Source organism: Saccostrea echinata, unplaced genomic scaffold (genome assembly GCF_033153115.1).
Source record: "Saccostrea echinata isolate AGI-Se365-2 ecotype Australia unplaced genomic scaffold, CSIRO_AGI_Sech_v1 ptg000030l, whole genome shotgun sequence".
Classification (NCBI taxonomy): domain Eukaryota; kingdom Metazoa; phylum Mollusca; class Bivalvia; order Ostreida; family Ostreidae; genus Saccostrea; species Saccostrea echinata.
Window position 1 is genome coordinate 29,197,290 of NW_026889779.1, and position 11,699 is coordinate 29,208,988.

An 11,699-nucleotide genomic window follows, 5' to 3' on the forward strand; every position below is an offset into this window, starting at 1 on the left:
ACAGTTTTGGTCTGATTTCAGTATAACTTGGCACACAAGTAGACTACACTAAGATACATAATTTAGTGCATCAGTTTTTGATTTCCATGAACGGTGTTGCCATGGTTACTAAAAGTAGATATTTCTGTAAAATTCTTTTAAAATGCTACTCCTCCTACAGTTTTGGTCTGATTTCAATATAACTTGACACACAAGTAGACTACACTAAGATGCATAATTTAGTGCATCGGTTTTTGATTTCCCTGAACGGTGTTGCCATGGTTACTAAAAATAGAAATTTCTGTGAAATTGCTTTAAAACGCTACTCTTCCTACAGTTTTGGTCTGATTTCAATATAACTTGGCACACAACTAGATTACACTAAGATACATAACTTAGTACATCGGTTTTTGATTTCGATGAATGGTGTTGCCATGGTTACTAAAAATAGAAATTTCTGTGAAATTCCTTTAAAATGCTACTTCTCCTACAGTTTTGGTCTGATTTCAATATAACTTGGCACACAAGTAGACTACACTAAGATTCATAATTAGTGCATCGGTTTTTGATTTCGATGAACGGTGTTGTCATGGTTACTAAAAATAGAAATTTCTGTAAAAGGCTATTCCTCCTTCAGTTTTGGTCTGATATTAAAATAACTTGGCAAACAAGTAGACTACACTAACTAAAGATACATAATTTAGTGCATCGGTTTTTGATTTCGACGAACGGTTCTGCCATGGTTACTAAAAATAGAAAATTCTGTGAAATTTCTTTAAAATGATACTCCTCCTTCAGTTTTGGTCTGATTTCAATATAACTTGGTGCACACGTAGACTACATTAAGATACATTATTCTATTTATTGCTGCATGTTGCAAAGTTTCAAATCCAAGTGCTACTTTTCCTTTGTTATATGGACAGACCAGTAGAGCTACAGTCTCATCAGAGACTTCTGGTTACTCATTATGTTGCTTAACCTAACCGTCGTGGGTCCGTTTGTCTAAGTCCGTCTTGATTGATGAAATTGGTAACTACGTAGTTTTACAGAGAAACCAGTATCATTTCATACAGTGCATTCAGTCGGTTTTGATATCTAGTCTAGCAGCTACACTGTAAAAACAGTGTTTAGATCATAAACACAAAACTAAACACATAATTTGTTTCACTTTTTTTACACGTTTAGTTCTAAACATGTCTCATTTCTAAACACGTAGACTTCATGTGTTTAGTAGCTAAACATGTTTACTCCCTAAACACTTTTAGCTAAACACATAATTTGTTTCACTTTTTTTACGCGTTTAGCTCTAAGCACGTCTCATTTCTAAACACATTTAAACTTCAGGTGTTAAGTTGCTGAACATGTTTAGTTCTACAACATTGGTTCTAGTTGTTTACATGATAAACAATTCCAAGAAAACTGAATGTATTTGATAAGTTTCTAGAAATACAGTATATTAATGCACTGGTATGTACATATAGATAACAAAATTTTTAACTTCAGAGGTACCCATGTCACAAGAAAGGAACAACTAACAATAACATCACTGAACATTTAAAAATAGATTTATTATAAAAAAAAAAATTAAATTAAATATACATGTATGCTTAAACATAATCATTTATTATAGTTAATTTCAATATTAATCAGCTCAGCAAGCAGTTTCTCCTCACATCAGTAAGAAAAGGTTCATCAAATTTATTATGTTGAGCAAGTCCTTCACTAGCAACACAAACAGTGTATGATTTGTATCCATCCATGACTGTCAGGAATCAGGGATTAATCCATTTCCAATGTACAAGAATGGTATTCAAAACTACCGAACAGTAGACTTTTTAAATTCCGGTTTCCTCTAGAATGTGAGAAATGCTGAATTGTAACAACAAATGCACTTGAACTTGAAGATGACACCAGTTATTCTGATACATGTGTTTTTGCTTTTAAGTTCGATCTGGACCATATCCTGTAAGAAAGAAATTAAAATTATAATAAGAGTATGCTCCTCACTGAAATTTTACATTTGTTTGATAGACATTATTGTGCAACTTTTAGTGAAACTCATTTAACTACTATATATATAGTACTAATACTGATCTAGATGTTTTTAATGAAATTCGGTATAGATACTCTTTTCTAGCTTTCATGAATGCAAAATAACCGAAGGAAATCTTGATCTACATTCATGTGTAACTGCATGTTTATTTACGTTGCTCATTGTGGTCAATTCATGTAAAATAAAAATAGTAAACAGACCTTTTATAGAAGTAATAAGATGCCTTTCAAATGTACTTCACAATCTCTTCATGGTTTATCACTTTGGTTATCATTCACATCCTTTGATACATCTTTAGCTTACATTGGGATTTTCTTTGTTTCCATAACCGCTCTAATTAACGCTCAAATAAATACGCGTCATTTCCGGGAAGATAACTCTGTATTTCAAAGAAAGTGTTCAATTTCTAAACACTTATATCTAAACACGTTTTATAGCTAAACGCGCTTAGATATAACACATGTTTAGACGTAAGTGTTTAGTTTTTAAACATAATATTAAACATGTTTAGGTCTAAACACGTAATGGAAGTGTTTATTTTCTAAACTCAGTTTTTACAGTGTATAGGTTATCTATTACTATCTTTGAGGCAGTCCAGGAGACTTCAAGAAGATACATAATTTGTATTACGGGCTTTTGATAACGACGAATGGCGCTGTCCCAGTTACTAAATTTAGAATTTTTTGTGAAATTCTTTCAAAACATAGTTACTGAAATTAGATTTCTTTTTGGAGAAATTCTTTCAAAACACTTCTCCTGCAGTTTCAGAATCAGCACCAGTATGAAAACTGGAAATTTCCTCGTCTCCAACGAGAGGCAGAATTCCATATTTGCCAAAAATTTCAAATGCGCAACCTTACAGATCTCACAATGTCATAGCCAGTCACTTAAATTGCTTTCAAGAAATATTGCCAAACATTTGATAACAAAAGCTTACAACGTTACGAAAGTGCTGTCAATTAAGATTTTTTGAAAGCTCGAAATCAATTCAAACCCTTGAATTGATAAATGCTTACTGAATGTCGTATATAAAACAAATCAAAACGATATTGGTGAGTGAAGTACTATGCGATCGTAGGTGTTGAGTTTGAAATTTATTGCGCTTTGAGTATGAAAATCGACCTGAAAAGCAGCCCCGGTTGAAGGTAGCGAAATCTAATTCCATTTTTCGTATATAAATCGGGCCAGTTTAGACGATTTCCTGCATGGCACCTTATCTAAATATCTAAATCGTAAAAAAAAAATCTTGGAAAACGTTTACTCAGCACAGTCACTCAGTATAGGTTAATGTCCGGGTACCTCTCCATTCCTTAAAAAGTAATGGAGCCGAAGGGGCGAAGGTCTGTTACTTTTAATGAATGAAGAGGTACGAGGATATTGACCGACATAACTTTGAAAATGCATTCCTAAAAAAGAAATAATGAAAGCCCAAACAAAAGTAAAGTCACAAGTGGAATTGTCAAAATGCAATGTATTTCCTTTGACCAAAATAAATGTGCAATAAATATTAAATTTCGTCAATGATCTTCTGATCTCAAGGGCATAAACCGAGAAAAGACAAGTCAAAAATCCTGATTAGTATAATTTTTAAAATGAATATAAAACAAAATTTTCATCATGTGTTTGTATTTGAATATTATATTGTATGAAGTTGTATCTTAAATGAGTTGAAGAAATAGTCCTGATCATACGAACAGATGATCTTTTCGATTATCTGTTATGTGTGAGGCTCCCCATCTATGTTTCGAAACATCACGAACACCCTTAGACCACTCCTTTTGGGAATGTGCCTGTATTTTGAATCGCTTCCGGATTTGTACAACCTATCTCTACCGTTGGTATCTGGATGTCGCAATGGCGCACTGCTATCTGGAATTTTTGTCATGAAAATGATATCATAAGATAAATTCACAGCTGCCCTCGAGTCGTCATTGTCAAACAATCCGAGCTGGAAGGAAAAGATCATGATCCCTGTATATTATTATATGTTGTGTGTTTGTTTGTTTGTTGGAAATTCTTTGAAAGGTATAAGTATACTTTTTTTTTCAAATAGTTATATGTTGAGTCCACAATTACAAAGAGCCAATAAACCAAAGTACTTGATGAAAGTTTGCGTTTTAAAAGAATTTAACAGTAGGTTCTAACAGGTTCAATATGTCATTAAATTTTTCATTTATTAAAAATGAAAGCATAATTACAAAGTGTTTAAAGAAATGATTGCGTCACCTGCGATAACATCTAAGTGGTCATCTTTCATATAACGGTTTTGTGTCTATTTTTGGGAAAGGCCGTAAAATACTGTAAAATCAATTATTTTCGTGAGGTCAAATTTTTGTAGTTAAAGAAAACATATTGGGGATTGAATTTTGTATTTGAAAAAGAAACATGATATTATTGTAGTCTGAAATTTAAACATTGCGTGGTGGACTTCAGTTCATTGGTCTCTTCATACTACAAAAGCAACGACCCCCCCCCCCCCAAAGACTTCATAGTATATGGACAAATAAAAACGATTACTTGTAATCTTTTCATAAGAAGTCCTTGTTTTCCCGATACAGGCTGCGATTGTATGACGAAATAATTTGTGCATCCACATTTTCTACATTAATTATCAAGTGTGATTTATATTTCAGTCGCATTATCACAAGGTCAAGATGGTGGACATCCGTTTGACCCTAACAAACTAATGCAGCAGTTTATGCAAATGAGAACAGATCAAAATGTGTTCGGTTCCTACAACCCAATAGATGTTAAAGAGGCAGCGAAAGCTTATTTCCAGAAAACTCCCCCGCTTGGGGGTATGCTTCAGACTGGAAACATCAATGCTGAATTGAATGGGTTCGACCCGAATGGTCAGAGCATGTTTGCTGGACACCAATCAGAAATATGGAAGTTTGCTTCCAGTTACAATCCTAATAAGAATATACATAAGTATGTGTCAGAGTCGACAGATGTTGGATCGCTTGGAAGCATCCATACAACAAAGGAGGAGCTCAACCAGGGAATGCCCGATGAATCTCATTCGAACAACAACTTAGGTGCAAACACATTAATCAGTAATTTAGTACCTAGCACTGAAAAACACAATTTTGGGCTTGGAGTGGGCACACCTTCAACTTTCTCTTTACCTATAAGCTCAATGCATATGCCTAAGCCAGTCGCAAATCCAATGTCAGGTACAACTGACACGGAACATGGCTTCAATCCAAATCACTTGAACCACGAGCTCTTTCAAAACTTGGGATACAATCCCGAGGCTGTTATGTCTGAAACAATTCTCCCACATCATAATCCAATGGCATCGATTGGACAAGGAACTGCACATCCTTTACAAAATTTAGAAATAGGGAATAATGGCATGACGCACAATGGTGGGAAAATGAATCAAGACGGAGGAACAGTTGGTAAACAAACTGATGGAACAACCATGAATGAAATAAAAGATGGTGGTACTGCTTTAGCTGGAGCGCAAAATGGGGAAACACTGCATAGTGGAGCATCAACACAAAATACCGGAACAACCTTGACCGGAACTGGATCCTTGATTCAAAATGGAGGAAGTGTGAGCCAAAGTACAAGTTCAAAAATACCGAATGGCGGAATACAGGCCGGAGTAACCGCGACACAAAACAGTGGAACAGAAAAACAAAATGGGGGATCGACAAACCAAAATATAGGAACAGAGACACAGAACGGGGGTACTGTAAGTCAGAATGGTGGAGTAGGAACACATAATGGGGGAACGGCTCAGAATATAGGAACAGAGACATATAACGGGGGATCTGCGAACCAGAATGGGGGAAATTCAGGATCACAGAATGGTGGAACAGTAACTCAAAACAGAGGACAAAACACAGGAAGTGCTATACAATCTTCAAATCAACCAAAGTACCATATTGTATTGAACAGTAACGGAGAACATGTACTTGTTCAATCAACAGACGAACCAGGCAAATATATCGTAATCAAAACAATATCAAATGAAAAACTTGCAAACTATTTGATAGCAAAGTTGTCGTCGTCCATTAGAAACGGCTCTCCCGTCCCAAGTTCTTTATCTGCCTTAATGTCTGTTCAGAAAACGCCAAAACTTCCCTCCAATTTTAATGAAGAATCAGCTCAACCAGCAAAAGAAGGATCGCTCCTCAACGGTTACCATGTAGTATCAAAAGAACAAATAGGTGCGACACAGGCAATCCATGCTTCTGGAATCGGAGGACTGGGTGATGAGCATGTTGGACAAATGCAAAAAGTTTTCGGAATAGGATCGTTGGGAGAGGGATCCCAATCAAGAGGTCCTCAGAAAGGACCTGTAGACAGTGCTAGTTCATTCAGCATGAATCAAGTGAACACAAACCCGTATGTTCATGTAACTGGAATAGGAACACTTGGATCCAACTCACAGCTACAATTGCCTGGATTGGAATCTGATGAAATTGCACATGCCACTGGAATAGGAAGTCTCGGTCATCAATATGGTGGTGAACATTAACAATTTACAAGAAAGATGAAATCGGATGTTAACAGTTCTGAGTAAAATTTATAGATAAAAACACTATCTTTCAACATTTACTCAAATAAAACTTTTTCCAGAACATAAAAAAGACATGCATGTAGGCAATTCTATTTGGAAAATACCATTCTATATTTATAATGTATAAGCAAAATGCTTGATTTTACAGAATACTGATATAACCAGAAATGAAAAATGTACGTATTTGAAGAGGTCTGCATAATTGTATTTGTTTACTTGTATTTTGCATTCAGGAAAATATTGCATGTGTATGAAGTTATCCGCAACAAACCACGTTAAAAAGAAAAAATATATATTCAATAATAATTAACAATGTACAAACAAATACATGCTCGGTGTTTTGTCTTCTTTTCACCGAAAACTGAAAAGTTTGCTTTTCTTGAACTGTCGAAAAATAGAAAACAAGGGCTTAAATGAATTTATCCAAAGGATTGCCTCACAATGTGAATCAAAAGTCCGGGGGAGGGGCTTTGGGTAACGGGAACGATTGTATGCTCACAAATAGGTATGTACTATTAATTTACCCTCGGCTGTCGGTCGTTTTAAATGTCCAATCCATCTACATCTACTTATTTATATGTTGTCATAACTTTATTAAATCTCCAATTATCCTTTTCTACTTCAATGTCAAAATACCCGGTATTACTATCTAAAATATTTAGAACTGTGAGGCATTTGTAATAATTTCATTTGCAAAAATTGAAGAAAAGAAAAAAAACAAAGAAAAAATCGGTATGAATATACATGACATGTAATTCAATATTAACATATTTTCACTGTGTAGGCATCAGTTATCTGAAAAAAATGTGTTCGATTTTTTTTCCAAGTAGTATGAGTTTATGTTCATTGAAGAAGATTTGGGCGATAAATGTGTACTAGGCAAAAACAAAAAAAAAAACACATCTTTAGCGCCAAAAGGAGTAATATGGTGATCTTAACCAAAAATCAAGACCAATGTCATAGGCTTTTTTTTTTCATTTTCATGTTTCATAAGTACTTGGTGTTGCGTGAACATCAGATCTTGGAGATTTAGAAAATATGACCTACACGTGACATGACGCCATCCTTAAAACATGTAATCTTTTGTGTTCCTAAAAAAAAAATGAATAAATAAATAAAAATAAAATTAAAAAAAGTTTATTTGACATATAATATTAAATATATACATGATACAAAGGAGAGTCCATGAAAAATCGAAAGCTTATTTCTAATGGGGTCCTTTATCGCACGGAAGTTGGAGCGAGGGGTCATTTCTGTGGGAGGAAACTGGAGAACTTTAAGTAGTAGAATGCTCTTTTAGCTAAACAATCCAATAAATTAGCAATAGGATACCTAGCTGCAGCTGGCTAATAAGTCATTTAGAGCAAATTTAAAACATTTTTTTAAATATACATATTGAACATAACCGATAACTTCCGTCAGCACAAAGAACACTTGAAAAACACTGTAATCCACACCAAAAACGCGTCGTTCTTATTTATCATACTTTTGAAACAATTTTTAAAAAACGGAAGTTTTCAACTAGTGCATTGTATTGTAAAACAAAAACTAAAATACGATTAAAAAAACAAGCGCTAGAGGTTTCGCCTAATATATTAAAATCAAAATACAACTTAAAACATTAATGTTTTTTCTGTGTTTGTTTTTTTCTTTCCATATAATCAGTCACTCTCATCAAACAGATCTTTGACAACTTTAGCTTGGTGTTTCTTATGGGGCCTCCAGTTGTGCTGTGTTGTGCTGCACCTGTTAAGTCATTTAAAAAAATCGCTAATTAACAAAAAAAAAAAATAATACCATAATGATATATTTGTTTACTATACCGATCCTCTTACCCAGTCCTTTTGTGCATTGTGTGGTCAGCTTTTTGTTCGCCACACCTTCGCCTACAGCACGACCATACCAGTTTAGGGTTCACTACAAAGACACAGAAATGTTCCGTTTGTGTGTTTAGAACATAGAAAGGTGTACAGCAAGGTGCTCTACTTCCCACCTACTTACTTATGTATCCAGGATGATGCCTACACTCCCTGTCGCTCGTATGTATGTCAACAAAAGGAGCCAAACAATTCATGCAGTGACCACCAGTCAAGATGGATGATTTCTTGGCCTTTCTGTGAAAATTTCAAGAAATAAATATATTGCATAAAAACAGGCTCATACAGAATATGGCGTAGTACACAAATAAAATTTTAAAGGCTTGCACAAGTGTTATATATGATTGCGTGTTAATATTAACTTTTTAATTGTCTTCTTCTTGTATTCCGATTCTGAAGATTCCTTAACTTGGAGAGCTACAACAACAAACAAGTTTTAATTTAATGATGCACATGAAATACTCGTATTCAGTCAATTTTGAATTTCGTATATGGCTTCAACTTATATATAAAAAAGTGTTATTGCAATTAAAGAAACTTTTCTTTTTCATGAAAGTATGACGTATACCAATTACAATGTTTACTAGTATTTCATGACAAAAGAACTTCAATAAAAAAATTACCAATGTCAGTGATGGACCTGAAATCTGGTTCGAAATCAGTCGGATCATGGTAATACCTATACGCACGGCGAGCAGACTGTTAAAAAAAACAACAAATACCGTAAGACACTTGTCCTTCAGCTCTCGAGGGTGTTAACCTGATAAATGCTGTTTTACGTCCACATTTTTTCTATTAAAGAAGCCTATACATGTATATAGAGATGTTTAATAAGAGGAATGCAGACAGCATGAAAATTTTAAAGTTTTTAACAATATGCAAAAATAACAATATGGATTATTCTCTAGTTATTCCTAACCTTTCTGGCTTCCCTTTGTGTATCTTGTAATGTCTGGATTTTTTCTGCAATCTGAACTAGTTTGTACTTCACAGCCTCAAATTCTCTCAAGTCCTTCATATATAATTTCACTGCAGTCTTTTTCTGGTTAGAGTTAATGAAATCAGTATTTTCTTTATCACAAAACCAAACGAATAATTTAACATTGTCATAATCTTGCTTCACACATTTATATTCGGCGGATTCTGTAAATTTCTTTATATTTCTCCCAAACATTGGAAGATTGATCTGCCTCACAAGTTCTTTTCTACTTAATCTTTTATTCTTCATACACACAAATTGCTCTTTCGTCATTCTCTGTTTTTGAACATCGGTGGTAGTTGGCATCGGTTTTGGTCGCGAGTTAATGGAGTTATACGTCAGTTCATCAAAGGAGCTGTTAACCAGTGCGTTGTAGACGATGTACAATAATTTTGTCTTTCCATACTGCTCTAGAGAATGAGTCTCTTTGATAATACCACGAAGACAATTTCTGAGAGCAAGAGTCATTTTTGGTAATTCTACCTCTTCAAGATGCTCCATCACGTGACGTAAGTCATCCATCGTCATCAACTGAGAAGTGTTGGTTTCTGCAGGCAATAAATAGAAACCTACATTGTACATGGTACACCTGTTACCTGTACCCTTCATATACTAGTAAACTGCAAAAGTACAATGTTTGAGAGAAGATGAAAAGTATTAACTTCAGTCTACGGATGATATCTTTTCTGCAAACTTTTAAAACATGCTTGTATGACTTAACTTCTACATGAAATAGGAAATGAAAACATTGTTTTACTTAATATTTTCCTATATACGATATATATATATATATATATATATATATATATATATATATATATATATATATATATATATATATATAGATAGATAGATAGATAGATAGATAGATAGATAGATAGATAGATAGATAGATAGATATAGATATAGATATATATATATATATATATGTTTAAAGTACATACTGTGTCTCCTGCATGAACAGACAGCAGATGCCAGCCTTGTAAGGTACGTTTTCGGAATTACTCGGTTTTCCTTCAGACCTCTCGTTAAAGCGTGGAACTGAACGCGGTCCCCATGAAAAAGGCATTCCTCAGAGTTTCTATCAGCCATATCTTTAAACTGTCGAAATAAGTTATAACTATCTTAACGGTACTAATATCCTCACAGTGCACAGATCTGGCAAGTTAAATAACTCTGTTATACATGCATTGAATAAAACCAGACCTTTAGATCGTTGTAATCCATGCAACTGACAAAATTGGGGGTATATAAAGAATTAAAGGTGTGGAACTCCTCAGGTATGGTACTCACTTTCGCCAATAAAATACTAATAAATCAAAAAAATATTTAAACTTATACTTTCTATTCATATATTTATATATTAACAGTCTACATTACTACCAAATTAAGTTAATTCAAAAATTCAGTGTAATAAGCTTGGGCCCATGGTCGGTGTTTGAACTGCAGCGAACAGTTGCATAGTATGTGCTTAATTAAAGTTCTAATATCTAATAATTCCTTTCGAGTACATCTGCTCTAATAGGTGTACAGCCATGTTATTTATCACAGTAAAAAGAGCTACGATTAATAGACGAATGTATTATATATTTTTATAGTTTTAAAAATTGAAATGTTGTTAAATTGGTAAGAAAATTAAAATATATCTCAAAAATATCATGCAAATAACAATATGCGCAAGAAGAAAGGGGAATAAAAAATAAATAACCCATAATTTACACAGATTTAAGAAGTTAAGGATCAAAATATCCACTGTACCTATATACATCTTCGTCTTTATCATTCATTTGGCAGATCAACGCCTGTCAAATCATGTGCACGACATGTATTGGATACTGGTTCTTACCGTTTACTATTTGATGAATAAATTCCAAAAGTTTATTAACCAAGTAATACTGACGCTTCGTCTGTCTTCTAAAGATCAATGTTTTCACAGTATAGCGGAAAGGTAGCTCTATTGTCACCAAATGTAAGAGACACATTAAACGTACCTGAAGTACAGCTGCTCGTCTTTCGATCTGTTCAAAGAGAATGTTGAAAAACACAGCTTTATTTATAAATATTACTTCAATACTTATTCTTCTGGAGCTTTCCAAACATGACGAAACAGATTGAAATCAAACCGAAAGTAAAATGTAAATAGACTGGCAAATCAATATTTACATTTGAACTTGGGGTCGCCAGTCTACAATTATGCATGCATTTTTTTTACTGATATAGACTAGAAATGACTCATGTATGAAGTCGTGTGTTTTTTCATTGGCGCTGAAATACTCT

General features: G+C 33.9%; 2 protein-coding genes across 2 annotated transcripts; one reads left to right on the forward strand and one right to left on the reverse strand.

Annotated features, from left to right (window-relative positions):
* The first annotated feature begins 3,352 nt into the window (after positions 1 to 3,352).
* Positions 3,353 to 6,524, forward strand: LOC133196081 (uncharacterized). Its single transcript, XM_061332023.1, has 2 exons — positions 3,353 to 3,372; positions 4,649 to 6,524. Exons 1-2 carry the CDS (start codon positions 3,353 to 3,355, stop codon positions 6,522 to 6,524), a joined length of 1,896 nt encoding a protein of 631 aa, XP_061188007.1.
* A 1,163-nt stretch (positions 6,525 to 7,687) lies between these two features.
* Positions 7,688 to 11,481, reverse strand: LOC133196678 (uncharacterized). Its single transcript, XM_061332537.1, has 8 exons — positions 11,414 to 11,481; positions 10,367 to 10,523; positions 9,363 to 9,970; positions 9,067 to 9,142; positions 8,806 to 8,860; positions 8,568 to 8,680; positions 8,402 to 8,483; positions 7,688 to 8,312 (listed from the first exon to the last, which is right to left on the reverse strand). The coding sequence occupies exons 2-8, from the start codon at positions 10,512 to 10,514 to the stop codon at positions 8,228 to 8,230; spliced, it is 1,167 nt and encodes a 388-aa protein (XP_061188521.1). The 5' UTR covers positions 10,515 to 10,523; positions 11,414 to 11,481; the 3' UTR covers positions 7,688 to 8,227.
* Positions 11,482 to 11,699: the final 218 nt, after the last annotated feature.